The 18,626-nt window shown below is 43.7% G+C and overlaps 1 protein-coding gene across 2 annotated transcripts in view; it reads right to left on the bottom strand.

Moving 5' to 3' along the window:
- Positions 1–18,626, bottom strand: part of kif6 (kinesin family member 6) — a 288,300-nt gene that overhangs the window by 243,616 nt on the left and 26,058 nt on the right. Inside the window, exon 4 of one of the 2 annotated variants that reach the window (XM_082957633.1) lies at positions 1,878–2,025. The exons of the other annotated variant lie outside the window; for it this stretch is intronic. Coding sequence (XP_082813759.1) covers positions 1,878–2,025 — 148 coding nt within the window. The remainder of the gene's footprint in view (positions 1–1,877; positions 2,026–18,626) is intronic. 2 annotated transcript variants of the gene reach the window in all.

Raw genomic sequence — 18,626 nt, 5'->3', positions numbered from 1 at the left:
GGGTGTGCACACTTACGCAACCAGGTTATTGTGAGTTTTTTATTTTTCCCCCTCAAAGATTTCAGTTTCTTTTTCAATTGAATTGTTCACGTTAATCTTTGTCTCATTATTTTACATCACAAAAACCTGGCATTTTAACAGGGGTGTGTAGACTTTTTAAATCCACTGTACTTCCTGAGGTCTAATTTTCACTTAGTCGTGCATTTATGTCGATGGGAGACTGAAGGCAGTGGTGGAAAAAGTACGCAATTGTCATACTTGAGTTAAAGTAAAGATAATAGAACATTACTCAAGTAAAAATTAAACCCAGTAAAATACTACTTGAGTAAAAGTATTTGGTTTAAAAATATACTTAAGTATCAAAAGTAAATGTAATAACTAAAATATACTTAAGTATCAAAAGTAAATGTAGAAATTATTTCAAATTCCTAATATTAAGCAAACCATTTTCTATTTTTTATTTTTTTTATTTTTTACAGATAGCTAGGGGCACACTCAAACTCAGACATCATTTACAAAACGAAGCATTTGTGGATAGTGAATCCACCATATCTGTCACAGTATCCACAGAAGGCGGCGCCCCTCCTCGGTCGGGCGGCGCTCGGCGTCGCCGGCCTACTAGCTGCCACCGATCCATGTTTCTGTGTCTTTTGGTTTTGTCTGTCTGATCCGCACCTGTTCCTTGTCTGTCATTAATGGGGGGGGTATTTAGTGTGTCTTTTCAGTTCAGGATTTCGCGCGGGATTGTTTTATGTCTATTCAGGACAGACGTTATTAAGCGCTGCTCCCTATTCTAGTTTTGCCGGGCTGCGCCCCGTGCGTCATTTGTTTTGGGAACGTGTTCCCCCTTTGAGTATTGTGTGCGCCCTGTGCCTTTCGGCTTCTTGTGGTGTTTTCGGGTTGTTATTAAACGCTATCGCACTACCGGACCTCTGTCTCCTGCAATTGACTCTGCCTCTCTACTGCTCCTGGTAAATCGTGACAATATCAGAGGCCGTAGAGATGACCAGGAATGTTCTCTTTAAGTGTGTGAATTGGACCCTTTTCCTGTCCTTTTGGGTGTCAGGAAAAATGTATGGAGTAAAAAGTACATTATTTTCTTTAGGAATGTAGTGAAGTAAAAGGTAGTCAAAAACATAAATAATAAAGTAAAGTACAGATACCCCCAAAAAATGCTTTAGTAATTAAAAGTATTTTACACCACTGACTGAAGGTGATATTTTCCTCTTACAAAGACACAGCGCTGAGAGCAAGTGAAATTATAATCTGCAGTTATGTTGTAACTTTTCTTTAACAATTTCCGTGAGGTGAAACTTTAGCTTAAAAGAATATTTAGTTACAGAGTGATTAATATTGGCAACCCACAACTAAAATCTTGCATAATTGCGTCAGAAGCTCAATTTATGTTCTGGTGGATACGTGATACTAGAACGAGGAGCAGAAGTAGGGAGGTAGCGCCACCCCCTCTCTCTGCAAGTTTTGGGCAAGTCTATGGGTCACATGTCCCCTCTCCTTGCGAAATTTGAAAGATGCAAGCACTGGCGAAATCGTGATTTGTCCAAATGATCAGTGACAAAAAAAAAAAATCACTACACCTGAATAAAAGATCCACATTAGATATAATTTATGCTACCTACCTCTGTCCACAAGAGATTACAGCGTGATTGATGCACCACACACAATGCAAATCGCGAGGTACAGTATCAAAACTCCCACTATTTAGAATTTTTCAGTGTGTTAGCTCACAGCACAGCTGTTTATGTGTGGGGAAAATGTTGTCCAAAGTGAAAATGTAAGTAGAAGGTAGGATTCTCCCCTAAAGGAGTAAATCCGCATATTCCAAAATTACACAGCATTAGGCCCATCACATGACTGACCTGGCTGAAGTGCTGGTAGAGGTAAGAGAGCGTGCGAGGGATGATGCCCCGGTCACTGTAGCGCTCAGCGCCTCCTGTGATGGTGAAGGTCTTCCCGCTACCAGTTTGGCCATAGGCAAAGATGGTACCATTGTATCCCGACAACACACTGTCCAGAAAGATCAAGAACAAGGTGCAAACACACTTCACAGTAACTATACAGGTAATCGTATACAAAATACTATTCTGGTGACTTTAAATCATAAGAGTGGAAAGAGCAGGGTGTTGTTGTACTGTGGTACAACATTGCTCATCTCATATATGTATATACTATATTCTATACCATCTACTGCATCTTGCATATGCCGCACTGCCGTCGCTCATCGATATATTTATATGTACATATTCTTATTCATCCCTACATTTGTGTGTATAAGGTAGTTGTTGTGAATGTTTGATTATTTGTTAGATATTACTGCATTGTCAGTACTAGAAGCACAAGCATTTCGCTACACTCGCATTAACATCTGCTAACCATGTGTATGTGACCAATAAAATTTGATACTGTTGTATCCAGCCCAGATACTGCCCAGATAAACAAAAAACAACATCAAGCTCAATTTGGCTTGTAGAGGGAGAACTTAAAGGGACATTTCACTAAAAAATGAAAGTTTGTCAGATGTATTCAGACCTCAAAGTAGACTAATGGCTAGATGGATCTACACAGCCAATATCATGGGACATGGTTTCAACTTGACATCCGTCAACTTTGGAGATCTGAAAACATCTCACAAACACCAGTCTCAACGTCAACAGTGAAGAAGCGACTCCGGGATTCTGGCCTTCTAGGCAGAATTGCAGAGAAAAAGCCATATCTCAGACTGGCCAATAAAAATAAAAGATTAAGATGGGCAAAAGAACACAGACACTGGACAGAGGAACTCTGCCTAGAAGGCCAGCATCCCGGTGTCGCCTCTTCACTGTTGACGTTGAGACTGGTGTTTTGTGGGTACTATTTAATGAAGCTGCCAGTTGAGGACTTATGAGGCGTCTGTTTCTCAAACTGGACACTCGTTGTGCACCGGGGCCTCCCACTCCTCTTTCTATTCTGGTTAAAGCCAGATTGCGCTGTTCTGTGAAGGGAGTAGTACACAGCGTTGTACAAGATCTTCACTTTCTTGGCAATTTCTCACATAGAATAGCCTTCATTTCTCAGAACAAGAATAGACTGACGAGTTTCAGAAGAAAGTTCTTTGTTTCTGACCATTTTGAGCCTGCAATCGAACCCACAAATGCTGATGCTCCAGATACTGACTAGTCTAAAGAAGGACAGTTTTATTGCTTCTTTAATCAGGACAGCAGTTTTCAGCTGTGCTACTATAAATGCAAAAGGCTTTTCTAATGATCAATTAGCCTACTAAAATTATAAACTTGGATTAGCTAACACAACGTGCCATTGGAACACAGGAGTGACGGTTGCTGATAATGGTCCTCTGTACGCCTATGTAGATATTCCATTAGAAATCAGCCGTTTCCAGCTACAATAGTCATTTACAGCATTAACAATGTCTACACTGTATTTCTGATGAATTTGTTATTTTAATGGACAAAAAATTTGCTTTTCAATCAAAAACAAGGACATTTCTAAGTGACCCCAATCTTTTGAACGGTAGTGTAAAACTTGTAACGTAAATTCCGGACTATAAGCCGCAACTTTTTTCCCAGCTTTGAACCTCGCGGCTTAAACAATGACGCGGCTAATATATGGATTTTTCCCGCTTTCAATTTTTTTTCTCTCCAAAAAAACACATTCTGTGACGCGCTCAGTTTTTTGGCGGTATGAAGCATTCATTAGACCAATGAAATTGCCGAACGGGTTAAGGTCAAACCACTTTTTTGTTTACTGTTTAGATTAAATCGAGCGCTCTCAAACTTCCCATCATTCTGATTACGGTAGTCATTTAGTCACCCTCATGGCAAAGACACGGAGAAATGCATATGATGCAGCTTTCAAGTTGAAGGCGATTGATCTGGCTGTTGGAAAAGGAAATAGAGCTGCTGCAAGGGAGCTTGGTCTTAATGAGTCGATGATAAGACGTTGGAAACAGCAGCGTGAGGAATTGACTCAGTGCAAAAGACAACTAAAGCTTACTGCAAATTTTTTGTTTTGTTACAAGCCGTGTTTCGTTAAAGCCTGTGTAAAGTTAATTTGTTTCAATCTACCGGTAGGCACCTGCGGCTTATAGACATGTGCGGCTTATTTATGTTCAAAATAAAGAAAATGTTTAAATTCAGTGGGTGCGGCTTGTATTCAGGTGCGCTTAATAGTCCGGAAATTACGGTAGTATATTTGAGGTTTAAAAAAAGCTTCTTTAGTTTGTAATTTCCGCTTGGATGTGTCAACCCCTACAAAAATGTCCATTAATTATAATCCACATAATAATTGTTGCTGGAGGATTATTTTCCTGCTGTAGCAAATTGGCTCAAATTAAGTTCGTAAATCTGTATGTGCTACAGGCGGTGGCGTTACCCGCTAGACCAGCCTCAGGCACTCAAGACACGTTGGTTTAAGTGGCGGATAGGGAGAGACCACCCCTGTCAAGCCAACGTTATCCCACCGTTAAGAGGAAAACAACCTAAACCTCCCCGAGACTTGATTGAATTGAAGCTGACACTATAAATCTACAGAAAAAGATTGTAGCGAAAGACACACAGCGACGGACACAGACAGACTGATCTGCCGGTGAGCAGGAATGTCTTGGTTGAGTGAAGAAGGGCCCAAACCCAGTCAGCAGGGTTTTGTGTCTGGTTGGTGTCTTGGTGAGACTATATTTTGGTTTGGCATTCAACAAGACACCACACGTGCAGAAGAGCGACATGGAATGGAAACCATTTTGAAGAGACCTGAACCTGTAATTGAATGAAATGTACATCCAAATGGATGCTAACGAAAGTCCGTGGGAAGGGGTAGGTTGGCAGAAAAACGGGCTCTTAATTGCGAAATTACAAATGACTGCAAAGGCATACATTCTGTCCTCTCCATGAGGTCAAATTTAGGGAACCAGATATCCGTTAATACACTATAGGCCTATAGCAACAGTATTACATTCTGAATCATTGAATTGAAATCTTTAAAAGATTTCAGCCTCAAGCTCGTTTTGTTTGGGACATTCAAACGATTATTTTAGAGCGGTGAGCAGTAACTCTTCCACTGCTGTACGCCTTCTACGAAAACCTGCTGTACCATCTACAAAAATTGAAAAAAAATGGTCTCATTCATCAGTCTATACAAAAAAATACATCCATTCATTAGAAGGGTGGGTTGCTCTGGCTGGGATGAACGTTGTTGGGCAGACACTGTTCTGCATTCCAAGTGTCCCCCTATTTCCTATAAAGTGCACTACATTTGAAGAGAACCCTATGGGCCCTGGTCAAAAGTAGCGCACTAAATAGGAAATAGAGGCCCTTTTGGAAACAGCTTATCCCTAAAAAGAGTGACTCATGCCTGCTATGGGGAAAAGAGGAAAGACAGACACTGGTTCTGTGTCATAACGACAGGCCTAATGATGCGGCCTGGGCTCAACCACTTAAGCATGGGTGTTTCCAAACACTTCTTCCTGTTTACAAGCCATTCTTCCTGGAGACGGACAGAGCCCTTCTTAGGGCACTTCACCATCCCTTAGACCTGCTCCTCTCTACTCTCTCTATTTTCCTCCACACCTCTTTATTTATACTGTATTTTCACTCCTCACTTCATACTGTCCTACCGAACTATGAACAATGTTACTTGTAGCCCATGGGGGAGATAGTAAATTGGATTTGTGTTACAGCAATAATAAAAAGGGGCATATAAGTTTCTGAAGCCCCCAGTGAGCACATCGGACCACTAGGCAATTCAATTACTGCCAGCATTCAAAGAAAGTGAAACAGGAAAAAAATGAAGGAAAGGGCAGTCAAGATATGGTAAGAGAAAGCTACAGAAAGCCTGCAAAGCTGTTTGTCCTGTACAAACTGGGACAGTTTTATAATGGATTATACCCTTGAGTCAGTATGAGTAGTGACTGTCTATATCCATTTCTCTGAGGGCATGTTAGCCCCTACAAAGATGGTGAAATGCTATCCAAATAACAAGCCATTTCTGCTGAGCTTAAACACACATTTTTCTGCTGGCAACAAACAGGAGGTGAAAACCTTGTAGAGGACAGTAAAACAACCAATAGCCCAGGCTAAGGACAACTACAAAAATAAAGTGGAAAACATGTTCCACACAGGGAACCTCAGGCAGGCCTAGCAAAGTCTGGCAACCCTCACCGAGCAAGCCAAAAAGAAAACCAAAGGCAAAAACATGAAGGAAGAGGAACAGTTTGTCAATGAACTCATCACTTTTAACTGTTTTGATAATCACGACTTCTCCACTGTAACAGAAAGCCTGACGGAAAAACTGCCGCTCCAGTCCCTGGATGGAGTGGAGGTGCCAACCATTGAGAAGGAGGAGGTGAGACAGGTCTTCAAGAGAATCAAATCCAACAAAGTCTACTGAAGGAATGCTCAGATGAGCTGGCAGACCATTTTTTGCACTCTCTTAAACAACTCCCAATCAGAACACATTGTTCCCTCACTCTTGAAGACATCTGAGATCTGACCAGTTCTAAAAAAGAACAATCCAGCGGAGCTGAATGACTATCATCATGTGGCATTAATGTCAGTCATGGTGAAATGCCTCGTGGAGTGACGAAATACCCTTGCGGTCTCTGCCTGGCCGACTATGTCCACTGGGATTCTCTGCCTCTGACCCCATTACGGTGGCTGACTCACTGGCTTGCTCTTTGCTCTTCCATCCTTCCTGTCCTTGGGCTCGTGCAGTGGGGAGATCTTCGTGGGCTATACTCGGCCTTGTCTCAGGGTAGTAAGTTAGTGGCCTGTTGATATCCCTTTAGTGGTGTGGGGGACTGTGCTTTGTCAAAGTGGTTGGGGTTTCCTGCCTGGTTGTCCCTGTCCGGGGCTAACTGTGGATGTAACCTAGCTCCCCTATCTCAGTCTCCTGTATCTACGCTGAAATAGTCTATTTGCCGAGCGGCGAGGGTCAGTCTGTTAAATCTGGTGTAATTCTCCTGTGAGATCTTAGATATGCTCCCTCTAATTCTCCCATCTCACCCTCTCTCCCCTCCTGGAGGACCTGAGCCCTAGGACCATACCTCAGGACTGCCTGGTCCAAACTTGTTCCATTTAAGAGTAATGGAGGCCACTGTATTCTTGGGGACCTTCAATGCTGCAGACATTTGTTGGTAGCCTTCCCCAGATCTGTACCTCGAAACAATCCTGTCTCGGAGCTCTACGGATAATTCCTTCAACCTCATGGCTTGGTTTATGCTCTGACATGCACTGTCAACTGTGGGAGCTTATATAGTCATGTGTGCCTTTCCAAATCATGTCCGAAGAATTGAATTTACCACAGGTTGACTCCAATCAAGTTGTAGAAACATCTCAAGGATGATCAATGGAAACAGGATGCACATGAACTGAATTTCGAGTTCATATCAAAGGGTCTGAATACTTATGTAAATAAGGTATTTCTGGGTTTTATATTTAATATATTTGCAAATATTTCAAAAAATGTTTTTCCTTTGTGATTATGGGGTATTGTGTGTAGATTGCTGAGGAATTGTTTTTATTTTATACATTTTAGAAGAAGGCTGTAACCTAACAAAACGTGGAGAAGGTCAAGGGGTCTGAATACTTATAAGTTTGGACACACATTTTTCTTTATTTTTACTATTTTCTCATTGTAGAATAATAGTGAAGACATCAAAACCATGAAATAACACATATGGAATCATGTAGTAACCAAAAAAATGTCAAACAAATCAAAATATATTTGAGATGAGATTTTTGAAAGTAGCCAAACTTTGCCTTGATGACATCCTTGCACACTCTTAGCAATCTCTCAACCAGCTTCACCTGGAATGATTTTGCAACAGTCTTGAAGGAGTTCCCACATATGCTGAGCACCTGTTGGCTGATTCTCCTTCACTCTGCAGTCCAACTCAACCCAAACCATCTCATTTGGGTTCAGGTCAGGTGATTGTGGAGGCCAGGTCATCTGATGCAGCACTCCATCACTCTCCTTCTTGGTCAAATAGCCCTTACACAGCCTGGAGGTGTGTTGGGTCATTGTCCTGTTGAAAAACAAATGATAGTCCCACAATGCGCAAACCAGATGTGATGTCGTATCGCTGCAGTATGCTGTGGGAGCCATGATGGTTAAGTGTGCCTTGAATTTTAAATAAATCACTGACAGGGGCTTCGTTTCAAACTCATAAAAGACACACCCTCGTCCACTTACCCGCCTTATGCCCTTGGGGGAATCCCCGCGACCATATTTTTCAGCGGTCCAATGATTAGCCAAGCAAGAGAAGTTTGCAACTTAAGCCCTTCAGCCTTCGTTTTTAATGGAGTTTGGAAGTGTACAATTATGTTCACGTCGGGGCCTGAAACGCCCCATAATTCAATTTGCGATGATTGTACATCAGCTAAGAAAAGTCTGCCAAAACGTAAAACCTCAGCATCAATATCAACCTCAACATCAATATTTTCCTTCTTCAGAAGTAGCAAGGCAGGCTAACGTTAGTTAGCTAATTAATTTGCTAGCTATCATACAGTAGGTGTATATTAATAATTATATAGTTAATATAAGTAGACATGCAATCATAATTGACTGTTGCGCATATAAAGCACCCACAAGCTACTGGTGGCTGAAAACACTATAGTCACGACGAACGAGTGACGAATTTCCGGACAAGGGCGGTCCATTCAAAATTAAATCCTTCCTCCCTAGCCCCTTGCCCTGCAAGTGTAAACTCGTCAGACGTCATGATATGTCATCAGAAGTGCCCACTTAATTTGAGGGCTGAGGGAAGAGGGTGTGTCTGTTAATAGTTTAGAATGCAGCCAGTGTCACCAGCAAAGCACAACCACACCTTCACACCACCTCCTCCATGCTTCACGGTGGGAACCACACATGCGGAGACCATCCGTTGACCTACTCTGTATCTCACAAAGACATAGCGGTTGGAACCAAAAATCTCAAATTTGGACTCATCAGACCAAAGGACAGATTTCACCGGTCGAATGTCCAATGCTCACGTTTCTTGGCAGAAGCAAGTCTCTTATTCTTATGTGTCCTTTAGTAGTGGTTTCTTTGCAGCAATTGGACCATGAAGACCTGATTAATGCAGTCTCCCTCTGAACAGTTGATGTTGAGATGTCTGTTACTTGAACTCTGAAGCATTTATTTGGGCTGCAATTTCTGAGGCTGTTAACGCGAATTAACTTATCCTCTGCAGCAAAGGTAACTCTGGGTCTTCCTTTACTGTGGCGGTGTTCATGAGAGCCAGTTTCATCATAGCGCTTGATGATTTTAGCGACTGCACTTGAAGAAAATGTCAAAGTTCTTGAAATGTTCAGGATTGACTGACCTTCATGTCTTAAAGTAATGATGGACTGACGTTTCTCTTTGCTTATTTGAGCTGTTCTTACCATAATATGGACATGATCTTTTACCAAATAGGGCTATGTTCTGTATACCCCCCTACCTTGTCACAAAACAACTGATTGGCTGAAATGCATTAAGGAAAGAAATTCCACAAATTCAGTTTTAACAAGGCACACATGTTAATCACACATGTTAATTGAAATGCATTCCAGGTGACTACCTCATGAAGCTGGTTGAGAGAATGCCAAGAGTGTGCAAAGCTGTCAAGGCAAATGGTGGCTACTTTGAGGAATCTCATTTTTTTGGTTATGACATGATTCCATATGTGATATTTTTTTGTTTTGATGTCTTCACTAATATTCTACAATGCAAAAAATAGTAAAAATAAAGAAAAAAATCTGGAATGAGTAGGTGTCCATACATTTTACTGTGTATGTATGTATGTATGTATGTATTGTGGCAAACCTCTTCAAAGTTAGGAGCGTTTGTCACAAATTAAGTGGGAAACTGTCACCAAAGTCAGCCCAGAATGAAAGTTCTTTCGAACATGACAGTACCTGTGTGTTTGTTTCGCTGTCCTGGTCCACCCAGGCCGCAGGTAAGGTCAAGGATAGCAGGGTTCGGTACACAAATCTGGTTCTCGGTAGGTCCAGGTCTAAACGCCAACAGGTAAGTCCAAAACAGTCCAGCTCGTACACGGTAAATCCAGCCAATGTAGATTGTCTCTTTCTCTATGGTTCATAGATCCTTCCCGCCCTCTCTCTCTCTTCCTGGTTTTTCTTGACCTTTTATCTGTGGGTCGGCTCCACCTTCTGAGGGTTCCCCTTGCTTCTGGGAATTGTAGTTTTGGCAGTGGTCCATTTTGTGATCTGTAGTTCTGATCGGGGTGGCCATTTTAGTGATCGGGCAGAGCCTGTTTATTAGTTCTGCCCTCACATATCTGCCATTTATCACTCGACCCCCTTCTTTGCCACAGTATGAATGTATGTATGCATGTACAGTTGAAGTCGGAAGTTAACATACACCAAAGCAAAATACATTTAAACTCAGTTTTTCACAATTCCTGACATTTAATCCTCGTAAAAATCCCCTGTCTTAGGTCAGTTAGGATCACCACTTTATTTTAAGAATGTGAAATGTCAGAATAATAGTAGAGAGAATTATTTATTTCAGTTTTTATTTCTTTCATCACATTTCCAGTGGGTCAGAAGTTTGCATACACTCAATTAGTATTTGGTAGCATTGCTTTTAAATTGTTTAACTTGGGTCAAACGTTTCGGATATTCTTCCACAAGCTTCCCACAATAAATTAGGTGAATTTTGGCCCATTCCTCCTGACAGAGCTGGTATAACTGAGTCAGTTTTGTAGATCTCCTTGCTCGCACACGCTTTTTCAGTTCTGCCCACAAATTTTCTATAGGATTAAGGTCAGGACTTTGTGATGGCCACTCCAATACCTTGACTTTGTTGTCCTTAAGCCATTTTGCCACAACTTTGGAAGTATGCGTGGGTCATTGCCCTATTTGGAAGACCCATTTACGACCAAGCTTTAACTTCCTGTCTGATGTCTTGAGATGTTGCTTCAATATATCCACATAATTTTCCTGCCTCATGATGCCATCTATTTTGTGAAGTGCACCAGTCTCTCCTGCAGAAAAGCACCCCCACAACATGATGCTGCCACCCCCGTGCTTCACAGCTGGGATGGTGTTCTTTGGCTTGCAAGCCTCCCCTTTTTTCCTCCAAACATAACGATGGTGATTATGGCCCAATGGTTCGATTTTTGTATCATCAGACCAGAGGACTTTTTCCAAAAAGTACGATCTTTGTCCCTATATACAGTTGCAAACCGTAATCTTGCTTTTTATGGCGGTTTTGGAGCAGTGGCTTCTTCCTTGCTGAGCGGCCTTTCAGGTTATGTTGATATAGGACTCGATTTACTGTGGATATAGATACATTAGTACCTGTTTCCTCCAGCATCTTCACAAGGTCCTTTGCTGTTGTTCTGGGATTGATTTGCACTTTTCGCACCAAAGTATGTTCATCTCTAGGAGACAGAACGCGTCTCCTTCCTGAGCGGTATGATGGCTGCGTTGTCCCATGGTGTTTATACTTGCGTACTATTGTTTGTACAGATGAACTTGGTACCTTCAAGGAATTTGGAAATTGCTCCCAAGGATGAACCAGACTTGTGGAGGTCTACCATTTTTGTGGAGGTCTTGGCTGATTTCTTTTGATTTTCCCATGATGTCAAGCAAAGAGGCACTGAGTTTGAAGGTAGGCTTTCAAATACATCCACAGGTACACCACCAATTGACTCAAATTATGTCAATTAGCCTATCAGAAGCTTCTAAAGCCAAGGCATCATTTTCTGGAATTTTCCAAGCTGTTCAAAGGCACAGTCAATTTAGTGTATGTAAACTTCTGACCCACTGGAATTGTGAAACAGTGAATTATAAGTGAAATAATCTGTCTGTAAACAATTGTTGGAAAAATTACTTGTTACAGGACGGACAGCTTATCGTCCTCGCAGTGGCAGACCACGTGTAACAACACCTGCACAGGATCGGTACATCCGAACATCACACCTGCGGGACAGGTACAGGATGGCAACAACAACTGCCCGAGTTACACCAGGAACGCAGAATCCCTCCATCAGGGCTCAGACTGTCCGCAATAGGCTGAGAGAGGCTGGACTGAGGGCTTGTAGGCCTGTTGTAAGGCAGGTCCTCACCAGACATCACCGGCAACAACGTAGCCTATGGGCACAAACCCACCGTCGCTGGACCAGACAGGACTGGCAAAAAGTGCTCTTCACTGACGAGTCGCAGTTTTGTCTCACCAGGGGTAATGGTCGGATTCGCGTTTATCATCGAAGGAATGAGCGTTACACCGAGGCCTGTACTCTGCAGCAGGATCGATTTGTAGGGTCTGACATGGTCTAGGGCGGTGTATCATAGCGTCATCGGACTGAGCTTGTTGTCATTGCAGGCAATCTCAACGCTGTGCGTTACAGGGAAGACATCCTCCTCCCTCATGTGGTACCCTCCCTGCAGCCTCATCCTGACATGACCCTCCAGCATGACAATGCCACCAGCCATACTGCTCGTTCTGTGCGTGATTTCCTGCAAGACAGTGTTCAGCAATGGCCAGCGAAGAGCCCGGATCTCAATCCCATTGAGCACGTCTGGGACCTGTTGGATCGGAGGGTGAGGCCTAGGGCCATTCCCCCCAGAAATGTCCGGGAACTTGCAGGTGCCTTGGTGGAAGAGTGGGGTAACATCTCACGGCAAGAACTGGCAAATCTGGTGCAGCATGAGGAGGAGATGTATTGCAGTACTTAATGCAGCTGGTGGCCACACCAGATACTGACTGTTAGTCACATGTCTGTGGAACTTGTTCATTTTGTCTCAGTTGTTGAATCTTGTTATGCTCTTACAAATATTTACACATGTTAAGTTTGCTGAAAATAATCACAGTTGACAGTGAGGACATTTATTTTTTTGCTGAGTTTATATATATATATAAATATAATATAATATAATAATATATATCAATATAATATATATACATACAGTATCTCACAAAAGTGAGTACACCCCTCACATTTTTGTAAATATTTGAGTATATCTTTTCATGTGACAACACTGAAGAAATTACACTTTGCTACAATGTAAAGTAGTGAGTGTACAGCTTGTATAACAGTGTAAATTTACTGTCCCCTCAAAATAACACAACACACAGCCATTGATGTCTAAACCGCTGGCAACAAAAGTGAGTACACCCCTAAGTGAAAATATCCAAATTGGGCCCAATTAGCCATTTTCCCTCCCCGGTGTCATGTGACTCGTTAGTGGTGAACTCCAAGCTGAACCTCGGCAAGACGGAGCTGCTCTTCCTCCCGGGGAAGGACTGCCCTTTCCATGATCTCGCCATCACGGTGGACAACTCCATTGTGTTCTCCTCCCAGAGTGCTAAGAGCCTCGGCGTGACCCTGGACAACACCCTGTCATTCTCCGCTAACATCGGGGCGGTGACCCGATCCTGTAGGTTCATGCTATACAACATTCGCAGAGTACGACCCTGCCTTACACAGGAAGCGGCGCAGGTCCTAATCCAGGCACTTGTCATCTCCTGTCTGGATTACTGCAACTCCCTGTTGGCGGGGCTCCCTGCCTGTGCCATTAAACCCCTACAACTCATCCAGAACGCCGCAGCTCGTCTGGTGTTCAACCTTCCCAAGTTCTCTCATGTCACCCCGCTCCTCCGCACACTCCACTGTCTTCCAGTTGAAGCTCGCATCTGCTACAAGACCATGGTGCTTCACTACGGAGCTGTGAGGGGAACGGCACCTCCGTACCTTCAGGCCCTACACCCAAACAAGGGCACTGCGTTCATCCACCTCTGGCCTGCTGGCCCCCCTACCTCTGCGGAAGCACAGTTCCCGCTCAGCCCAGTCAAAACTGTTCGCTGCTCTGGCACCCCAATGGTGGAACAAGCTCCCTCACGACGCCAGGACAGCGGAGTCAATCACCACCTTCCGTAGACACCTGAAACCCCACCTCTTTAAGGAATACCTGGGATAGGATAAAGTAATCCTTCTACCCCCCCCCCCAAAAAAAAAAAAGATATAGATGTACTATTGTAAAGTGGTTGTTCCACTGGTTGTTCCAAGGTGAATGCACCAATTTGTAAGTCGCTCTGGATAAGAGTGTCTGCTAAATGACGTAAATGTAAAATGTAAATGTCTCATGTGTGAATGGGGAGCAGGTGGGTTAAATTTGGTGTCACCGCTCTCACACTCCCTCATACTGACTGGTCACTGGAAGTTCAACATGGCACCTCATGGCAAAGAACTCTCTGAGGATCTGAAAAAAAGAATTGTTGCTCTACATAAAGATGGCCTGGGCTATAAGAAGATTGCCAAGACCCTGAAACTGAGCTGCAGCACGGTGGCGAAGACCATACAGCAGTTTAACAGGACAGGTTCCACTCAGAACAGGCCTCGCCATGGTCGACCAAAGAAGTTGAATGCACGTGCTCAGCGTCATATCCAGAGGTTGTCTTTGGGAAATAGACGTATGAGTGCAGCCAGCATTGCTGCAGAGGTTGAAGGGGTGGGGGGTCAGCCTGTCAGTGCTCAGAACATACGCCGCACACTGCATCAAATTGGTCTGCATGGCTGTCGTCCCAGAAGGAAATCTCTTCTAAAGATGATGCACAAGAAAGCCCGCAAACAGTTTGCTGAAGGCAAGCAGACTAAGGACATGGATTACTGAAACCATGTCCTGTGGTCTGATGAGACCAAGATAAACGTATTTGGTTCAGATGGTGTCAAGCGTGTGTCGGCAACCAGGTGAGGAGTACAAAGACAAGTGTGTTTTGCCTACAGTCAAGCATGGTGGTGGGAGTGTCATGGTCTGGGGCTGCATGAGTGCTGCCGGCACTGGGGAGCTACAGTTCATTGAGGGAACCATGAATTCCAACATGTACTGTGACATACTGAAGCAGAGCATGATCCCCTCCCTTCGGAGACTGGGCAGCAGGGCAGTATTCCAACACGATAATGACCCCAAACACACCTCCAAGACGACCACTGCCTTGCTAAAGAAGCTGAGGGTAAAGGTGATGGACTGCCCCAAGCATGTCTCCAGACCTAAAACCTATTGAGCATCTGTGGGGCATCCTCAAACGGAAGATAGAGGAGTGCAAGGTCTACAACATCCACCAGCTCCGTGATGTCGTCATGGAGGAGTGGAAGAGGACTCCAGTGGCAACCTGTGAAGCTCTGGTGAACTCCATGCCCAAGAGGGTTAAGGCAGTGCTGGAAAATGATGGTGGCACACAAAATATTGACACTTTGGGCCCAATTTGGATATTTTCACTTAGGGGTGTACTCACTTTTGTTGCCAGCGGTTTAGACATTAATGGCTGTGTGTTGTGTTATTTTGAGGGGACAGCAAATGTACACTGTTATACAAGCTGTACACTCACTACTTTACATTGTAGCAAAGTGTCATTTCTTCAGTGCTGTCACATGAAAAGATATACTCAAATATTTACAAAGATGTGAGGGGTGTACTCACTTTTGTGAGATACTGTGTATATATATATACACAGTTCAAGTCGGAAGTTTACATACAATTAGTTTGGAGTCACTAAAACTCGTTTTTTAACTTAGTTTTGGCAAGTCTGTTAGGACATCTACTTTGTGCATGACATAAGTAATTTTTCTAACAATTGTTTACAGACAGATTATTTCACTTATAATTCACTGTTTCACAATTCCAGTGGGTCAGAAGTTTACATACACTAAATTGACTATGCCTTTGAACAGCTTGGAAAATTCCAGAAAATGATTCCATGGCTTTAGAATCTTCTGATAGGCTAATTGACATCATTTGAGTCAATTGGTGGTGTACCTGTGGATGTATTTCAAGGCCTACCTTCAAACTCAGTGTCTCTTTGCATGACATCATGCGAAAATCAAAAGAAATCAGCCCAGACCTCAGATTCTTTTTTTAGACCTCCACAAGTCTGGTTCATCCTTGAGAGCAATTTCCAAACGCCTGAAGGTACCACGTTCATCTGTACAAACAACAGTATGCAAGTATAAACACCATGGGACCACGCAGCCGTCATACCGCTCAGGGAGGAGACGCGTACTGTCTCCTAGAGATGAACATACTTTGGTGCGAAAAGTGCAAATCAATCCCAGAACAACAGCAAAGGACCTTGTGAAGATGCTGGAGGAAACAGCTACAAAAGTATCTATAGCCACAGTAAAACGAGTCCTATAATCGACATAACCTGAAAGGCTGCTCAGCAAGGAACTGTCCCAAGATGGCGTAGCAGTTCAGACGTCCTTTGTCTTCCTCTTGTCGTGTCCCGTGTATATATTTACATATTTTCTTCGCATATCTTTTACATATTTTTTTTTCTAAAAACTCAACCTCAAAACACTCTCCTGCAACCTGCCTCACCAATTTAAAAAATAAAAGTATTATTTACCTCAAATCTGAAATCCACAACAGAAGCTAGCCAAAGGTTAGCCTGGCTAACGTTGGAGTTCAGCTAGCCACGGTTAGCGGTCCTCAGCGATCCATTAGCTCGAAAAGCTATCGCCAATTTTTGTACAGCGCAACTCAGACCAGAGCTTACCGGACCTATTCTCTCTGCATATCCCCGGATTTCTACCGCAGGCTCTGGACGTTTAAACCTGGATCTTGCAGCTAGCTAGCTGCTACCTGAGTGACTATTGGCAACGTTGGTCCCGGAGTTAACATAATTATTCCGGAGCTAGCCAGCTGAAGTGTTTCATCAGCCACTCCTGGGCTATTCCGGAGCTAGCCAGCTGAAGAGTTCCATCGGCCTCTCCTGGGCTACAATCACCTATCCGGACCCGTTTTACTGCCGATGCGGAGCCCCATCGGGCCTTCATGACTGGACCACCGGCGTTGCCTGCCCGAGGGAGTTATCCAACTGGCCCCTCCGTCGCGACGTAACCTGAATGCCCATCTGCGGCCCGCTAATCGTTAGCTGTCTTATCGGCTGCTATCTGAATAGGTCTATCGGACAATTTTCTTGGGCCACTATAACTAACTATTTTGCCAATTGGACTGGTCCCCCCTACCACACGGAACCCCACTAATCTACAGACGGAATCGCACGAGGTGGCTAAAAACAGACCTCCTCCATCAACTACCAGCTTGCTATCTAACTCTCACTGGACCCTTTGATCACTCGGCTAAGCATGCCACTCCTTAATGTCAATATGCCTTGTCCATTGCTGTTCTGGTTAGAGTTTATTGGCTTATTTCACTGTAGAGCCTCTAGCCCTGCTCATTATACCTTATCCAACCTCTCAGTTACTCCACCCACACATGCTATGACATCTTCTGGTTTCAATGATGTTTCTAGAGACAATATCTCTCTCATCATCACTAAATGCCTAGGTTTACCTCCACTGTACTCACATCCTACCATACCTTTGTCTGTACATTATACCATGAAGCTATTTTATCGCCCCCAGAAACCTGCTCCTTTTTCTCTCTATTCCGGACGTCACAGACGACCGATTCTTATAGCTTTTAGCCGTACCCTTATCTTCATACTTCTCTGCTCCTCTGGTGATGTAGAGGTGAATCCAGGCCCTGCAGTGCCTAGCTCCACTCCTACTCCCCAGGCGCACTCTTTTGATGACTTCTGTAACCGTAATAGCCTTGGTTTCATGCATGGTAACATTAGAAGCCTCCTCCCTAAGTTTGTTTTATTCACTGCTTTAGCACACTCTGCCAACCCGGATGTCCTAGCCGTGTCTGAATCCTGGCTTAGGAAGTCCACCAAAAACTCTGAAATCTTCATCCCTAACTACAACGTTTTCAGACAAGATAGAACGACCAAAGGGGGCGGTGTTGCAATCTACTGCAGAGATAGCCTGCAGAGTTCTGTCCTACTATCCAGGTCTGTACCCAAACAATTTGAACTTCTACTTTTAAAAATCCATCTCTCTAAAAACAAGTCTCTCACCGTTGCCGCCTGCTATAGACCACCCTCGGCCCCCAGCTGTGCTCTGGACACCATATGTGAACTGATTTCCCCCCATCTATCTTCAGAGCTCGTGCTACTAGGTGACCTAAACTGGGACATGCTTAACACCCCAGGTATCCTACAATCCAAGCTTGGCGCCCTCAATCTCACACAAATTATTAATGAACCCACGAGGTACCACCCCAAAGCCGTAAACACTGGCACCCTCATAGATATCATCCTAACCAATTTGCCCTCTAAATACACCTCCGCTGTTTTCAACCAAGATCTCAGCGATCACTGCCTCATTGCCTGCATCCGTAATGGGTCCGCAGTCAAACGACCTCCACTCATCACTGTCAAACGCTCCCTGAAACATTTCAGCGAGCAGGCCTTTCTAATCGACCTGGCCCTGGTATCCTGGAAGGATATTGACCTCATCCCATCAGTAGAGGATGCCTGGTTATTTTAAAAAAATGCCTTCCTCACCATCTTAAATAAGCATGCCCCATTCAATAAATTTAGAACCAGGAACAGATATAGCCCTTGGTTCTCCCCAGACCTGACTGCCCTTAACCAACACAAAAACATCCTATGGCGTTCTGCATTAGCATCAAACAGCCCCCGCGATATGCAACTTTTCAGGGAAGTTAGAAACCGATATACACAGGCAGTTAGAAAAGCTAAGGCTAGCTTTTTCAAGCAGAAATTTGCTTCCTGCAACACAAATTCAAAAAAGTTCTGGGACA

This window comes from Salmo salar, chromosome 11, assembly GCF_965601325.2.
Source record: "Salmo salar chromosome 11, fSalSal1, whole genome shotgun sequence".
NCBI lineage: Eukaryota > Metazoa > Chordata > Actinopteri > Salmoniformes > Salmonidae > Salmo > Salmo salar.
Note: the sequence above shows the minus strand (reverse complement) of the source record. Positions and strands in the feature narration are given on the sequence as shown.